This window comes from Sebastes fasciatus, chromosome 14, assembly GCF_043250625.1.
Source record: "Sebastes fasciatus isolate fSebFas1 chromosome 14, fSebFas1.pri, whole genome shotgun sequence".
Classification (NCBI taxonomy): domain Eukaryota; kingdom Metazoa; phylum Chordata; class Actinopteri; order Perciformes; family Sebastidae; genus Sebastes; species Sebastes fasciatus.
Genome location: NC_133808.1, coordinates 14,369,329 through 14,387,438, shown reverse-complemented (window position 1 = coordinate 14,387,438; position 18,110 = coordinate 14,369,329). Strand labels below are relative to the sequence as shown.

Sequence of the window (18,110 nt, the reverse complement as noted above, 5' to 3'; positions counted from 1 at the left end):
TTGCCTCAAAAGGTTGTGCAACAAAATATTAAGTTAATGTTACCATCATTTTTGTCTAGGCCAGTTTCATTAGTTTGTTTTTTTAAATAATTCTGCTGAACCATAATTCAAAAACAATATCTGATTTTCATTAGTTAATTTTCAGTGAATTTTTATTTATTATTACTTTTGTCAGTTTCAAGTTATTTCAGTGACCATTGTGGGTTTTTCTCTCTTTAACGGAACGTTACCAACAACTTTGCCTACGTCTGTATGTATTAAGAATATATACAGTATATAAACTCAATACTTCTAACATACAAGGCACAATTGGATAGGAAAGATAACTTAAATTATATAAAACAAAATAGAAAATAATCAAAAGGAAAAAAAAAGAGAAATGCATAAATAAATAAATAATAAGACTGCACTCTTCCATAGTAGACTGTGCAGCAAGTTTTTTGTTTGTTTGTTTTTTTGTTTTTTATTGAAACATTGAGGCATTGTAATATAAACTCAATACTTCTAACATACAAGGCACAATTGGATAGGAAAGATAACTTAAATTATATTTTTAAAAAATAGAAAAATAATCAAAGGAACAAAAAAGAGAAATGCATAAATGCATAAATGCATAAATAATAAGACTGCACTCTTCCATAGTAGACTGTGCAGCAGCAAAGTGAAGCAAACACTAGTATCGTGCAACCTACCTTGCTGCAAAGGGAAGAAAACTACCTTTGATTGGCAGCTCTCTCAGCCAATCACAGGCCGTCTGGGCTGCATCTCTTTAAAGCGTCTGCTAATGGTCTTTGTGTGAAGGCGGGCGAGGAGGACTAGTCTCGGTTTGGCTGCCTGATTAGCAACAAACAGAAGGACTATTTGACCGCCAGACTCTTCCTTTGCTTCACCGAGAGCGCTCTGAACTATGCCGGGTGTTTAACCGGAGCTTTGTGGGTCTCTTTCGAGGAGGACCCGGCGGTGATTTGTGTCTGATCTTAGAGACACAACCTCGCTGCTTCTCTTTCAGGTCGTTTCAAAGTGGCGATGCTGAGCTGAGCTGATAAGCTGCGTCATCATGTTGCTTCCGACTCCTCGAGTTGCCGAAAAGAAATCTCAAGTTAACGACAAGAGGTGAGGCTTGTTCACCGTCAACCAGACACCGGAGGCCAGACTCCCACAGAGACACCCTGAGAGAGAGACAGATGTGAAGCTGCTGCTGGATCTTCTTGTTTACTGTGAATCTGGTGACTTTACATCACTTGGCTCGGCCGGTTTGTTGGCGCGGTAGATACTCTGCTGGCTGCTTTTATTGTTATTATACCACACAATTATACAGAAGTGTGAGCCAAATGGTTTCCAAAACAGAAAGTGGAACTACATAGATATATAATAGTATAATAGGGGATGTTTTTAAGCCACGCACTGTTTGGGTATAGTAGTAGAAGTGATGTGACAGTATCCAGTGAAATGACTATCATCTGGTGGTGAGGAAAAACAAGTTATTGTAAAAACCATAACAGCTAATTAGTTTGTCCACTAGGAGATGTGAGATTATCAGCAGGGTGTGGAAGAGTTATTGTCTACATAGATATATATAATAGTTGTTGTTAAAGCCACACACTGTTTAGATATAGTAGTAGAAGTGATGTGACAGCAGAGGACATCTCCAGTGGAAAAATCACATCTGGTGGTCACTTCTTCTTGAGGAAAAACAAGCTTATTGTAAAACCACAATAGCTGATTTAATTTGTACACGTCCACTAGGATATGTGGGATTATTAGTAGGGTGTCAAAGAGTTATTGTGAGGTATAGGTGGTCTGTAGTAGAAGTGATGTGACAGCAGAGGACCTCTCCAGTGAGCTGACTCAACATCTGGTGGTGACTTCTTCTTCTTGAGGAAAACAAGCTATTGTAAAACCATAATAGCTTATTATCTTAATTTGTAGACGTCCACTAGGATATGTCAGATTGTTAGCAGGGTGTCAAAGAGTTATTGTAACCAAATGGTTTCCAAAACAGAAAGTGGAACTACATAGATATATAATAGGGTTGATGGTAAAGCCACACACTGTTTGGATATAGTAGTAGAAGTGATGTGACATCCCCAGTAGTGAAATGACTCCCATCTGGTAGGGACTTTTCTTGATAAAAACAAGCTATTGTAAACATTAATATCTAATTAGTTTGTAGATATCCACTAGGATACGTCAGATTGTTAATGTCAAAGAGTTATTGTGAGGTACAGGTGCTCTGTTGTCATCCACGTGGAGTTTAGGTCTGTGCGTAAAAGTTTGGTGACCAAACAGGACAAGACTGGGTGGTTTCTTCCGAGAGAGGAAGCAGCTGTCTTCTCAGTTGCAAAGTTGTGTTTTAACGTTATTTTAGATTATATATATTAAAAAGAAATGGCCGGCACCCACACTAGTGCTCGTTACGCAAACGCAGAGACGTTTTGTGCGTCCTGGTCGGATGGAGGTGGACAGAGAGAGATGGAGACAAAAGGGCGTGGACTTCCTGCACGGTGGTCGCCCCACTTCGAGATGATAGACGGGCTGTTGTACCGCAAGAAGCTGGAGAGGGGCTTCATCAACTACCGGGAGGTTTTGGATGAGAGCCGGAGACATGAGGCCCTCTCCACCTTTCACCGGAGGAGGCTGGGCCAGAGACACCTTTCACTGGAGGAGACCTACAAATGTGTGGCTGAGAACTACTGGTGGGAAGGTATGAAACTACACTGACCTGCACCTGATACATGTGACTTCATAGGACAGTTCCTCACTCTGTAGATGGATAGATAGATAGATAGATAGATGGATAGATAGATAGATAGATAGATAGATAGATAGATAGATAGATAGATAGATAGATAGATAGATAGATAGATAGATAGATAGATAGATAGATAGATAGATAGATAGATAGATGGATAGATAGATAGTACCTTTTATTGATCCAGAGGGAAATTCAAGTTTCCAGCGTCACAGTTCCATAGTGCAAAAACATGTTAGTAAAAAGGCAGTAAAAAAGTTAGTAGTGCAAAGTACAAATAAATATAGCAGATATAAAAATACAAGGAGATGAAGAAAACTGTTAAAAGTGAATATAGTGCAGGGTAACAGCTGTGATACACGACTATCAAAGAAGTAGTAACTGTAAACCAACTTCTGACTTCATACTGGTCATCTTATCTATCTTAACTATTCATTTCTTATTGTTAAGAAGTGTTGGAGCATTTGAAACAGCTACATTGAGTACATTTCTACATCTTTGACTGATTCAATCAGTCAAAGATGTAGAAATGTACTCACACATGAATGACAGCTGTTAATTATGGCCCTGACTCTTTTTTTAATGTTATTTTTATTTGGAAAAGGCAATATGACAATGTATACAAACTTTACAGATATTTATACCTAACACCCTTTTCCAGTTTTTATATACATGCACAGTATATATGCATTTGCATGGAAAGATGCATGCACATGTACTTGTGGCTCATAATTCAGTCCTCTGGAGAACTGTAGGTCCTCCATCCTCACTTTCTAAAGTATGGGGCCGTGTATACCCCTCCACATGTACAGATTTAACACTGCTACACATACACACATCAATATTCATCTGCATACCCACACGAATACAGCCCACATGCCCATGCATAATTCTCCGTCAAACTGTCAGCAGTTACATTTAACTTTTCTTACATATGCCTCTGTTAAAGATGTAACTACTATATACATTAGAACCAAGGGAGCTTATACATTTCTTTCTCAGTATTCTCGGCAAGAAGATTAAAGGATCAAAATTGATCCATTTATTCCCCAAAAAATTGCCTTTTTAGATCTTTAAATCTTTCTTATTTGTGACACAAATACATTTCAGCTTGTGGCTTTTCATCAGAGTCAAAAGCAAGTGTTGCTGGAGTTTTAATATTATTGTCTGTATTTTCTTTTTTCACAGGGATGTACTTCCAGATCAGAGATTTTGTCCTGGGCTGTCTAGAGTGTAAGAGCCAGCGCATCAAGAAGGTATATAATACTACCCTACCGTCGTTTTAATTATTGAACCTCAGCTAGGGATGCACCGATTCAACTTTTTCTGTCCCGTTACCGATAGCGGTACCTGGGCTTTGGGTATTGGCTGATACCAAGTACCGATCAGATACCAGTGTTAAATTGATAAGCTGTTTGTGTAACCGATAAATACATAGACATAAATTTACTGAATTGTTATTTATTATTAAATTAATAAATCGTACACCAGCAACTTGGTTAAAAAAATCTTCTAAATTAACAGGAATTTCATTTCAAGTGTAAACCTTTTTAATGCAGCAACAAATAGGTCAAAACTTAAACAGAAATTTAAATTCCAGTGTATAGATAGGCCCCATTGTCACCGATATCCGATCCAGCTGTTAGAGTCAGTATCGGCCCGTTATCCGATCCGGTGTCGGTGCATCCCTACTTTCAGCTCCTCTTCGTTTTTTATCAGCGTCTCATTTTTCTGCATCTCACACATTTTAATCCACGCTTTCTCACTCTCATTCTCACTTAATCCTGCTCTCTCACATTTAGATTTCTCCTGCAAGTTCTTTCTCACACATTGTATTCATATAACGATGCCTCTCTATCTGCCTCCGTCTCGCTGTCTTTGCCTCTCAGGAGTCGGGTGGCAGAGGATGTGTCACGAAGACGATGGCGTCACACAGCGCTGACATGCTGAGCAAGCTGAGGAGTCAGCGGGAGGCGGGGCTGTTCTGTGACATTACACTGCGGACGAACGGGCGATCCTACTCGGCCCACAGAGCTGTCCTGGCGGCCGTCAGCGATCACTTCCAGGAAATCTTCACAGAGATGGACTCGAGCTTGAAAGCAGACATAGATCTCACTGGTAAGATTAGAGGCCAAACTGACGCTAGGAAATGCCGCTGCTTGAGCTCTGTTTCAGTTTATAGGCTGGTCTGGATGTAAAGACCAGACCGAGCCTCAACCATGTCCCCCAGATGTCACCAAAACGATGCATTTGGCCACTTAAGTGTTCTACTTTAACTTCTCAGTCAATATTTCTAAGCCCATCACCAGGAAATGTTCATCAATGTACCTCAAATTACTAAACTGAGATCAGTTCATCTCCAGATTATTTTATCACCGTTTTCTAGGGATGCACTGATACCGGATCAGATATCGGGCCAATACTGGCGCAAATAGCTTGATCAGATATCCGTCACAATGGGGCCGATCTATTCAATTCAGTTCTATGTTTATTTATCCTATACATTATATACTGGCTTTTAATTTCTATTTAAGTTTTGAGCAGTTTGTTGCTGCATTAAAAGGTTTTACAATTAAATTGTAATTTCGTTTAATTTTGAAAAATGTTTACCTAGTTACTAGTGTACAATTTATTATTTTAATACTAAATATCAATTCAGTAAATTAATATCTATGTCTTAATTTGTTACATTTTGTTTTTACAAAGAAAGCCTGATGTTGCTTTGTACATAAAATAATGATCCCAGTCACTTCCACACAGCGAGGCATACAGCTTATCACTTAAACACTGGTATCGGATCGGTACTCTGTATCGGCCGATACCCAAAGCCCAGGTATCAGTAGCTCGGGACTGAAAAAGTCGGACGGTGCATCCCTACCGTTTTCTCTGTAAAAGGTCACACGCCCTGTTCAGACCAGGTATTGAGATGCGTACTCCGTGATCGGATCACAAGTAGACAGCTTTAAGTTCGTCTGTTCACACCTTTGCATTAGAATGCGTCTCCACATGCGTCTTGAGTGGCCACTTGTCACTCCCCCGCTCTATATGCAAATAAACACGTCGTAAACACATGGCTTATACAGCAGACATTGTGATGTAATAATAAACAACGTGTCTGTAATGTCCTGTGATTAAAACAGCCAGGTTAGAACACACCCATCCGCCTAGTAGTTCATGTGATACGTCTATCGGTGATTGACGACCACCTGAATGCAAATTTTTGTACGCAGTCACGTGACAATTCCTGACTCCAGTTGACGAGGTCAAGCTCTCATTATCATTCAAACAATGGTTTGTGTGAAACTGAGAGCTACACTGGTCATTCAGGCAAAAGGAGGCTGTATTTCAAAGTCCCTTTGAAAGGGTCTGGCTTGTCAGTTTGTTATGACGTATTTGATCTAGAAATTCAGAGTTGGAGGATCCAGACTCTAAATTGTGACACAGTCATGAGCCGTGTTTCCATTCACATAGTTTTATTTTCATTTTGAAGTATTGCATTAGAAAAGCTGTGTGGAAACGGCAAAAGGTTTTTACGCTCGCTTGTGGTGCTTTTTTGCTTTTATTGTAAAAAAAGTTGATGCGCTAAATGGGGAAATAGAAACGCCTTTTGTTGAATAAATTCTTACATAGCAAACATTTAACTCACATGACTGATCTGCTGTTTCCGCTGTCGGCATCTTCTCGGATATTCCCATAACGTGCGAATGCATGTCTTTGTCTCGACACATGGCCGATACTAGCTGACATGAAAGAACAAACAAAACTTGCCCTACAAATTCCTGAAGACCTCTCTCCATTTTTCTCTCGTAGATGGTCGGATGGCGAAGCCGTTTTGTTTCCGGTTCACAACCTCTACTTCTGCTTAGACCTGTTTACTGGTAGATTACTGCCATACAAGCTTATAGCGCCAACGTCTGACCAAACTACGCTGTAGCCAAATGTATTAGCTCCAAACCAGTTGATGGAAATGTGCCTATTTTCTTTTTATGCGACATTTCAAAAGTGTGCTTATAATTCTCTTGACAATTGAATGGAAACACAGCTATAGTCTGTCTTCTCATTTACGTATATGTCTTTGATGTGTATCATCAGATAGCAGTGGAAGTGGCCCTGATTAAAGCAGTTGTTATATTGTCTCCACCATCATGTTTACACTGTGCTCCCACTCTGCCTGCTGTCTCTCTGATCCTCTGTTTACACAGTCACTTTCATCTCACTCACTGATTGACCAGGGTTCAGCATATCTAATTAAAGGCTCCCTTTTTTCCTCTCAGGTTTTAGTGAGGACAGCCTTCTGTCTCTGCTGGATTTCTCCTACTCCTCCACTCTGTGCGTTCGCCAAGAGGACCTACCTGAAGTCATCGCCATGGCCCGCCACCTGGGCATGTGGCCTGCAGTGGAAGCCTGCTCGGCTCTCATGAGAGAGCAGGAGCAGAAACTCCGTCCTGGCAAGGGCTTTACCTCAGCCTGCGCTGGTGCATGTCGTGAGCGTTGCTGCCAGCAGGGGGTAGGCAGAAGGAAAAAGGCTTTGGGATTAGATGACAGTCTGAACGGCGGCTTCAGTCTGATGCTGGATGTGTCAGATGAGTCTTTAGAAGGAAGTCCAAGGCGCAATTTGCGCAGGACACCGATAACCCAATGCCAATGTCTGAGCCCCTCACACAGGATGAAGCTCATGGACTTCATATCTCCCTCTTCCAAGAAAGCTGCTACACGTCGACACACCATAGCCAACCCACAGTCACAAAATGACTCGCACACGCCGCCATCAAACACCCGTCTTCTCCGCTCCACTCCCGGGGCTGCCATGGAGGTCCAGAGATTGCTACCGATGCCAGAGAGCCCTCGACGAAACAGAAAGCCTCACCCCATCACCCAGCTCTCCCGTGCCGCCTCCGTATCAAGGGTTACAAAGATCACTGTGTGCAGCCCTGTGAGGATAAAGCAGGAGGTAGTTGAGGTTGCAGAGGATGAACAGGATTACGCGAGAGCCCAGGAGAAGTACAAACTGATGAATGTCCTTGGGTTACAGAGGACCGCCCTCCTCCCCAGACCAGAAGATCTGATTGGCTGGAGACAGAAGAAACGACTGAGGAAGCTGAAGGCGAACAACTATTCACTGACAAAGCGGCGGAAACCACGCTCCGTCTCCCCGGGACTACCATATGGGGCTGTGACACTGTCACTTCCCCTCTGTAACCCCATTAACACTCACCTCCTCAACAAGTCAGTAAAGACCAAGCCTGTGGGTCCACACATCACAGAGCACATGACAGCAAAGAGGCCAAAGAGCAGCCCGCGACATGTCCCTCCAAGTGACAGGAGCATGCGAAGTCAAGGTGTGTTACCAGACATGTTCCAGCCTGCCTTCGGGGGGAGGAAGCTCAGGCGGTCAGTGAGGAAGGGTGACGGCACCCACCTTCCTGCCCAGCAGCCTCCGCGACGCAACACCAACAAAGCCGTAGTAAGAAACACAGTCAGAATCAAACCAGAACCGACTGAATATTCTATCTCAGGTTTCCCGTTTTCATCAAACGACTGCTGTGGCCACTCGCCTCGCAAATCACCACCTTCACACAGGACGCAGGCCGCAAATAAGGTCGCCGTAGAGACGGTCAAAACACTGCGTTACAACAGCGGCCGACCAGCGACAAAGGCCAAGCTTAGGCGGGGCTCCACAAGGGAGGCGGAGAAGCCAAAGTGTAAGCCCAGAGAGGAGGGGAGGAAGGTAGCGGTCAGGGACGCTACACCGAGAGTGAAGGTTAATGAACCTGGCGGGCTACAGTTTTCAGAGCACGCACCTCCGGCGTCCATCTACAACCACCCTCTGTACAAAGTCATCAAAGAGGAGCCAGAAGATCCCGTGCCAGTTGGAGGACCTTTCTCTGATCCTCCCTTGTCGGACCTGGGCAAGCGCCAGAGCAAGCCCCCCATCAAGCTACTGGACTCAGGCTTTCTGTTCAGCTTCTGTCGGCCAGCAGGCGGGCCGATGGTGGGACTGAAGAAGGAAGAGGAGAGCGTGGATATCTGCTTAACGCGCTCTGTGTCACAAGTCGGGGAGAAATTTGGAGCGGAGGAGTCCCCCCACAGGGCGCTGAGAGCCAGAGGGCCACCAACCCTGCCTGTGGTGAAGAAGGAGAGGAGCGTGAGCCAAAGCAAGGTTCAGAGACCCAGGCCAAACTCCCGAAACGGCACCGTTCACCAGGCCAAATCTGCCGGGTCAAAGGCCACACGGACCAAGCCAAAGGTAAATGAAAGGGACGGTAGTGATTTATGATGACTGCCATTTATTTAGGGACCATGAAGCATCCATGAAAAGGGCAGTAGAGGGGGAACACTTTGAAATGTCACCTTCTACCTGTTGCCATAGAATAATAGAGAATCTGTAAAAAAAAACAACCAGTTGGAATAATTTATTCATCACAGTTTAGCTCGTCATTTCTTACTTTCATCTAACCACTTGATTTTGCATCATGTATATCGTCTTTCATCTACATAATTTGTCTTTTTCCTGCATCTCCAGCAGCAAAGTAAACGGCCTCAGAGCAGCAGGAGCTGCGTGACGCTGGACGCTGCAAGTCGGGCAAGACTAAAGCAGCTCCGGGGACCTCGTAGTCAAGTCCCCAAAGTCCCAAAGGCGGCCCATAACTGCACGCAGTGCTCGGCCACCTACAAGGACTGCGACGCTCTAATCATGCATCGCCTCAGGCACATCGAGGGCAAGCACTGGCCATGTCTGGTAAGCACCGACTTTCCTAAACCATAACAACCTAGAACCACATGACTCTAAGGGATTGAAAGTCATGACCTGGAACGCCAAAAAACGTCAGATTTTATTCCCGCCCAGCAACATACCATGTGATTTACAGTGAAATCCAGTCATGTAGTGAGATTCAAGGCTGGTACACCACTTCTGAGTAAACTGGGTGCTGATTACTGATTGGAAGATTTATACCACTCATGTCTGTATGGTAAATATGAAGCTGGAGCTTAGCTTAGCACAAAGCTTGGAAACGGAGGGAAACGGCTAGCCCGGATCTGGAGTCTCAACTGTGGTACACTATCTGTATCCCCTCTTTCTCCAGTCTTTATGCTAAGCTAAGCCAACCAGCCGCTGGTAGTAGTTTCATATTTGTCGTTAGTATCAATTTTCTCATCTAACTTTTGTTAAGAAAGCGAACTTCTCAAAATGTCGAACCATTGCCATGGCGGCCACATTTGTATCCTCCATATAACTCAAAACGTCTCTGCTCTTCCCTCTCTGCGGTGTAGCTCTGCAGTAAGACGTTCTTTCGACTGAGGAATGTACGCAATCACATCCGCACCCATGACCCCAAGTTGTACAAATGTCGGAGCTGCATTGCTGCCGGTTCCTGAGGCAGCTGGAGGGTTTCGCTCAAGCAGTGAGACTGAGGTGGGTGAAAGTGACACCATGCGAGGTTGAGCTGCACGTTACTGAATCGCAGGGTCTCAAAATGTATTTTTTTCCTCCCCTGCCACTGTGGCCGGTCACTGAACATTTCTACCGGCCACTCATTGTTTTGTCTGCCATTTCTGAGATCTACTGTATGTAGAACAAGTCAGCGGTACCAGACAGTAGAAATATGGATCATGTAACCTTCCTCCCTGACTATTTTTAACTTAGGAATTGCTTTTAAAAAGAATATTTCTTAAAATAAGGAAGCCTTATGGTGGCAGGTGACCTAGAATTTGTACCTGCCACAGCCAACATTTACCCTGTGTTTGGTGGGTTGCAGGTGCCAATTTCATTCCCTGCTGAATCGCTATGCTTTATTTGTTTTTTTTGTGCTGAAAGATTTTGAAAAAATATATAATTGCGATTATTTTAAACTGATATTGCAATTGCAATGTGATTTGCGATATTTTGCGATCTTTTTTAGGGCTGCAACTAACGACTATTTTCATTGGCGATTAATCTGTCAATTATTTTCTCGATTAATCGATTAGTTGTTTGGTCTATAAAATGGTGAAAAATATTGATCAGTGTTTCCTAAAGCCAAAGATGACGTCCTCAAATGTCTTGTTTTCTCCACAACTCACAGATATTCAGTTTACTTTAATAGAGTAGTAAAGAAACCAGAAAATATTCACATTTAAGAAGCTGGAATCAGAGAATTTTGATTTAATTTTTCTTAAAATGTTACTCAAACCCATTAGTCGATTATCAAAGTAGTTGGCAATTAATTTAATAGTTGACAATTAATCCATTAATTGTTGCAGCTCTAATCATTTTTACATCATTATTCTCATTTTCATTGAAAAACATGATGACAAAATGATTATGGTGTGATTTTTGCGGGGATCTGTACCGATATAGTCCGTAAAATATAATGTGGAGGCGGAGATATCTCTGCAGCACGACAATATTTCATTTAAAATGGTATTTTGAGACACATTTTGCCTTTAACAGATATTGCGCCTCCTGCAATTTCGAAATTTCAGTAGGACATTATTGCGATTTCGATAAAATTCTGATTAATTGTGCAGCCCTACTTGGTTTGCTCATCTGTTGTCTTTTGTGATGCTGTCTAAAAAGGGAAGTTTTTAATTGTTATCATCCTCAAACTTGTTTTAGAGGGAGCTGTCAACACACTACAGTATCTTGTCTGTTTTCTGAACACTGGTGTTTGTTTTCCAGGATGAAGGCTGTCCGTGTGTGACACCAGCGAACGGTCTGACGCCGGAGGCACATGATCGATCAGCAGCTTGTACATAACGCATCCGTCACACACGTGAGCGGAAAGGCATAATTACTCTGATTCTAATCATTGCCGTCGTCAACGGTCGCTAACGTTATTTAAATAACCAAACCAAGGTTGCTGGTCCCGTGTTTGCGTTTCCGTAGCTACAAGAAGGTTAAACTTGAACATTACACTCAGGGGGCGGGGAATGTGATGCCACGGTATAAAGTGATTTAACGTCACGGTTGTGTATAAAATGAAATGTAAAGTGATTGTTATACTGTAACTATTACTGCTACTTATTGTTATTATTTTTCTATGTATAGATGACTTTTGAGTGCACTTATATCATAGCTTATGTTGTAAACCTAAGAAGCGGTGTCGGAATTGAAGGTTTGGAGTCCACGGCGGGAATACTTGAAGCGATGCAAGTGCTGGAGGGAATACTTGAAGTTGGCGGGAGGTCGTAGGAGTGAGACTGTCCTTTGGGTGTTTCAGTGGGTCTTTGTCCTTTTGGTGTGCTAACTTTTAAACGACTTGAGCAGCCGGTCCCTCCTTTCGTATTGATCTGCTAGTCTGTCCGTGACTCTGGGCTGGTATGGTGACACCACTGCATGTGTATTTGCAGACCGTTTGTGGTCAACTGTCTTTTCTAAGGCTGCCAATTTTAAAAAGGGAAAAACGTGTCTCGTTTGTAATGTGAATTTCTGAATAGTAATCAACACAGCTGTGTCATTACAGATGTTTTATTGATCTCTTCTTCCACTTTGATCCGAGAAAAGACACTCCGTCGTCTTGTTCTACTTTAAATTCCCCTCGTACCGAATAAATGCAATGTGTTCGCGTAAAGAGATGTTTATGTTTCACAAATTGATTTTAGAAATAAATGAGCTGTCTATCGCTATCTGTTAAAAGACTGAATAAATTTTTGCCTTTTATATCTCGTTATTCTTGCTTTAATTACTTGTTTTATTAATGTACTGTAACAGAAAGAAACAAAGAGTGGTTCTTGACTATTAAGTCAGAATTAGATTCATGAGTTAAACTATAGACAAATTATATAAATTCCATTTGTTTTGCAAAAGAATTCACATAATTTCTTGCTAACTTGTTTTTTTGATAATTTATTAATTGATTTTAAGCAAAAATGCAAAACATTATGTTCCTCCAGCCTCTCAAATGGGTGTATTTGCTACTTTTCATCATCTTTTGTAATATTAAATTCAATATCTGTGTGTTTTAGACAGTTTTTTAGACAAAACAAGCAATAAGAAGGCGTCGCCTTGGGATTCAGGAAATGTTTCACCATTTTCTGACATTTTATAAACCAAACGATTTGCACATTAATAGATGATGAAAATAACCTTTTCAGGAGATATTTAAAATATTTCCATCCAAAATAGAGACTTTATGATCTTCTAAAACATAAACATGCTCCCCTTATGCGAGTGTATTGCTGGTGATAAGGCAGTGCATTGTTTGATCCATCTGCAGTGGGTTCAGCCCTGTGTTTATCCAGTCAGGAGGAGGATGAGGAGGTCGTGATCCAGGAGGAATGAGGAAGAGCTTTAGGCATTAATCACTTCTTTGCATCCTTTCTGACTGACTCATCTGCAGCAAATATGGAGGTCTTTGTGAGACGAGATGAAATACAGATTCGTGTTCAACCAATTTCAGATGAAACTAGGAGCAACTAATATTATTAGGATACAAGGAAGAAAAAACAATAGCAACACAACAGGTTACAAGACAACAGTCAAAACTATTGAGAGAAGAAGTTAAATTAGTACAGTGAGGCGATCAAAACATGTAAAATATGGAAATAAAACACCAAATGTGCAAATATATTAATGAATTAGGGGAAAAAATATACGTAGGTGTCCAGCATCATTCACCTAAATCAAATGTATTCAAATTGCAGATGTGAATCACGTACAGAAGAGAAAGTGACGAGGCACATTTGCATTTTGTCCTTTTTTCATTAATATTCGCATAATAAGAAAACATTGAAGGATGGAGGGGCATATGCAGGATAATCACACTGCTAGATAAGAAGAGATTAGAAATAGCCTTAAAATATACATTTCAGATACATTTGAACTAAAGCTGACAGACTGTGTGTGGTTGGAGAGGATTTGATGTACTGTTCGTATAAAAGAGCATCTAGAGTAGGGGTGAGCTGGAGGCTGAAGGTGCAGCGGAGAGTAAAAGCTCATTATAGACGGTGGGAGGTGTTGTCTCAGATGGAGTTCAAGTTAAATCTCATCCTCCCTCAGTAACGGTTTATCCCACCTGCCTATATGTCTCAATACTAGAGACAGATGTCAAGTATTCAACATGGATTTTACTTCCAACGTGAAGATCATTCATCTAACAGCATTTCCTTTTAAAATGCTTCATGTGCACATAAATGTCTAAAACAAACCGTTTGGCAAAAAAGTCAAATGTGCACACTGCTCTTTGTTCCCATAATCATTTGTATGCTCTGTTTGCTGTGAATCTATCACATCCTCATCAGGCACTAGAAGAAGATCTGATATGCAACAGTGCATAACAAATATTGTAGCAGCAAAGAGCAGTGTGCAAATTCTGTTTTTGCCAGATGAGGATTTTTTCTTCCAATTAAATCCACTGTTTAGATATATTTTTGTCATTATTTACAGATTTGCATGCACAAATCACATGACAGGTTACGATGCAGGCATGTTATATTTAAGTGCTGTTGGCTTGTGTAAATAAATGTAAACAAAACTTAAAGGAACAGTGTGTAACATTTCGGGGGATCTATTAGCAGAAATGGACTATGATATTCATAACTATGTTTTCATTATTGTATAATCACCTGAAATTGAGAATCGTTGTGTTTTCGTTAGCTTAGAATGAGTCCTTCATATCTACATAGGGAGCGGGTCGTCTTCACAGAGTCCGCCATGTTGCTCCGCCATGTTTCTACAGTAGCACAGAACGGACAAACCAAACACTGGTTTTTATGTTACCTGAAGGCCACCTTAGTTCTCTGACACGTTTATGAAACGGCGGTAACGTGAGCCGCAGAGTGCAAAACCGGGTACCGCCGGATACCTTTAAGAAGCTTTTTCGACATTTATATCCACGGGAAGAATTTAAAAGTCAAATGTTGTTCCATATACTTGCTTCAGGCTTGAGAAACATTTGTGAAATACTTGACATTGATTTCAGTTTTTGTTTGCAGATATGAGAATGCATTCACAAATTGCCATACATATTTGTACTAACTAGGGCTGTCAAAGTTAATATGATAATAATGCCTTAATGCAGATTTGTTTTAAGGCCACTAATTTCTTTAACGCATTAACGCAATCGATCTTTCAGAGGTCGTAGCGGGCTTAGTTTTAAAGCTAGAGTGATGATTCTGGTACCATATGAAACTACAAAACTTAAGGAATCTAACCATGTCATACCAGCTTGTCGCGAAGGAGGTCAAATAGTGCTCCAAACACCTGCTAAATTTTGGCGAGGAAAAACTGTCATGGTTATTTTCAAAGGGGTCCCTTGACCTCTGACCTCAAGATATGTGAATGAAAATGGGTTCTATGGGTACCCTCGAGTCTCCCCTTTACAGACATGCCCACTTTATGATAATCACATGCAGTTTTGGGGCAAAGTCATAGTCAAGTCAGCACACTGACACACTGACAGCTGTTGTTGCCTGTTGGGCTTCAGTTTACCATGTTATGATTTGAGCCTATTTTTTATGCTAAGTGTACCTGTGAAGGTTTCTGGACAATATTTGTCATTGTTTTGTGATGTTAATTGATTTCCAATAATAAATACTGCATAAAGCAAGCATATTTGCCCACTCCCATGTTGATAAGAGAATTAAATACTTGACAAATCACCCTTTAAGGTGCATTTAGAACAGATAAAAAATGTGTGATTAATCACGATTAATCATTGACAATCATGCGTTTAATCGTGATCAAATATTTTAATTGATTGACAGCCCTAGTACTAATTTCTCTCCATACTCCCCCATCCCCCCCACTTTGAGCGCAGCACCGAGGACACATGTTGAAACTTCAGTATTTGCTAAAGTGTTTTTGAGGCAAGTTACAGAAACCCAAACTGCTCTGCAGCTGAATCTAGCTCTCACAAGCTGTGAAGGGGACTATAGTCAAAAGAGAATATTTCAGCAAAAAGAAATCTCGCTGCTGTAATGAGAATGCTCATCAAACCAGACAGACAGAGGAAGCAGACACCTCTTTGTTCACTCTGCGTTAGACTCAGCAAAAAAGCATTCATATTTCTCTCTCCTTTGAGTGTACCACTTCCCATTTCTTTGATTATTCAGGCTTCACTACCAATGTACCTGTCACCAAATCCAAAAACACGATTGTTTCTGCATCTTATTCCATCTCTGACTGAAGTGAACGAGCAACCCTTTTGCTGTACATGTTTTGAACTGGTGCGTATCTAACTTAAGGTCTGCTTTGGTGCCTCTCTGGAAAAGAAAACTAAAAACGTGTTGCTTCTTTTAACCGACAGTACCCAAACCTGACACTAGATGACAGCCTGCACTAGTGGATAACAATGGCGGCTCGGTAACAATAAGACCACAATGCAAGCCATATGAGCCCCTACCTCTGGAAAACCTCCAGACACGATGTGGTGTATCTGAGAGCGAGAGGAAAATTATAAATCTTTTATAGAGCACATTTAAAAACAACAAACGTGCTAGAAGGATGTGATTATTTTGTGAGCGGAAACCCTTCGACGACTTGTGGCTGAGCATAAAAATATGAATTACGTAAAAGCGGGCATCAAGGTTCATCCAAAAGGTCAACGTGAGTGACACTTTTGAGGTGTGGCTTTGAATAAATTGCCTTTGATTGCACGAAAGGAAAATGATAGCACTAGTATGATACTGGTTGTTAGGGTGACCAGATCCCAACAAATCAAATGTGGGACAAAGAGTATATCTGTGTGGGACAATGTGGGACACTTTACCAAGGCTGAGAGGTAGTCTACAGTTTTGATATAATGTCTAACTCAAATAATAAACATTTTGAGCCAAGCGTTTCTTGTGAGATTCACATGAACTGTGTCGCTTCATGGCGTATTCTCCCTCGTGTGAAATTGAAAAATAACTGGCAAATTTCGCAAAAACTCTGAGAATCGCCTTCCGCCGGTTTCACCCACTTGTAAGTTGTCTTTGTTGTAGTTGCGTTTTTTTTTCTTTGTGGTTGTTTCCATCATATTTGGCCTAAATCTGCATAGTTTGTGTCTCGCAATTTTCCCCGGCATAGCGTAGCAAAGACGGTGAAAGGTCAATCTGCACTTGACCCAGGTGTGCGCAGTTTGATTGACAGCAAACACAGCCTCGTGTTGACAGCCTTCCCTGGTTTCTTCACAGCCATTGGATAAAAGCCAGATTTTAGAAAAGCGTCTGTACTGCAGTAGTTTGACTCTTGAAAACTAAAGGCAATGAAAATGTGGGATATCGTCTCAATATGTGGGACAACAACACCTGGGATAAAAATGCTGTGCGGTCCCTCGTAAAGTGGGACACCTGGTTACCCTATGCTCTTACGTTTAATTATCCCTAAAAGCGGGCATCACAGTGCATCCATGATTGTGGTTTAAGCACTCTTGACTCTCAAAAGGTCAACGTGAGTGACCCGGTATGTGAGCTTTGAATAAACTGTTGTTGATTGCAGGAAGGGGAAATGATAGCACTAGTATGACACTACTTGTATGTAATTAAGATTCAGACTAATAATATTGTTTAGGGATGCACTGATCTGACTTTTTCAGTCCCGATACCGATACCTGGGCTTTGGGTATTGTCCGATACAGAGTACCAATCCGATACCAGTGTTTAATTAATAAGCTGTATGCCTCACTGTGTGGAAGTGGAAGGACTGGGATCAATCTTTTATGTGTAAGGCAACATCAGGCTTGACTTAAACATCGCTTTCCTAACTTTTTAAAATAAGATGTATCAAATAAATACATAGATATAAATGTACTGCATTGTTATCTATTATTAAAATAATAAATCATACACAGCAACTTTGTAAAAAAATCTTCAAAATTAACAGGAATTGCAAGTATAAACCGTTTTAATGCAGCAACAAATTGGTCAAAACTTAAACAGGAAGTAAAGCTGTAATGGGTAGAAATGGAGCAAATATGAAGTTATTTTTAACTATATCCCTATATCCCTATATCCTGACGGTAGTGCATGAGACAGGTTATCTGAAAAATATGATGTGCCTCTGTGTCCTCTGGTGTCCTCCGGTGTCCTCCGGTGTCCTCCGGTGCTCCTAACAGCATCTGCAAGATTTCACAGACTGGAGGAAAACAATCAATCAGAGCCGAGCTAGAGCCTTGCCATCTCTCAGCAGCTATCAATCACTCGCAAACTAAGATCAAACGGTCAAACTAGGCAGCGCTGATCAAATATGAATCAATATTCTGTTACTATAATGTCTATTTCTCTCCTCAAATGTTTTCAGAAATATCTTGTAGTGTACTGTTTAGCTGTAAAATGAGAAAGTTTGTGATCCGGCAGCCATGTTGAGATCAGCTGAGGAAATACCAAGCACCGCCCACCAGCCGGAGCACAGCCAATAGGAACGCTCAATAGGAACGCTCTCTCTGAAATGACCTGTGAT

At 41.4% G+C, this 18,110-nt stretch overlaps 1 protein-coding gene across 2 annotated transcripts; it reads left to right on the top strand.

The window, feature by feature from the left end:
* Window positions 1–791: 791 nt before the first annotated feature.
* On the top strand, window positions 792–12,392 carry LOC141782554 (uncharacterized). Of its 2 annotated transcripts, none has more exons than XM_074659079.1 (7): window positions 792–2,704; window positions 3,941–4,008; window positions 4,642–4,870; window positions 7,027–8,999; window positions 9,276–9,491; window positions 10,025–10,166; window positions 11,412–12,392. In XM_074659079.1, the coding sequence occupies exons 1-6, from the start codon at window positions 2,389–2,391 to the stop codon at window positions 10,127–10,129; spliced, it is 2,907 nt and encodes a 968-aa protein (XP_074515180.1). In that variant the 5' UTR covers window positions 792–2,388; the 3' UTR covers window positions 10,130–10,166; window positions 11,412–12,392. The 2 variants fall into 2 exon arrangements, with proteins under 2 accessions (XP_074515180.1, XP_074515182.1); XM_074659081.1 differs by having other exon boundaries at window positions 794–2,704; window positions 9,279–9,491.
* The last annotated feature ends 5,718 nt before the right edge of the window (window positions 12,393–18,110 follow it).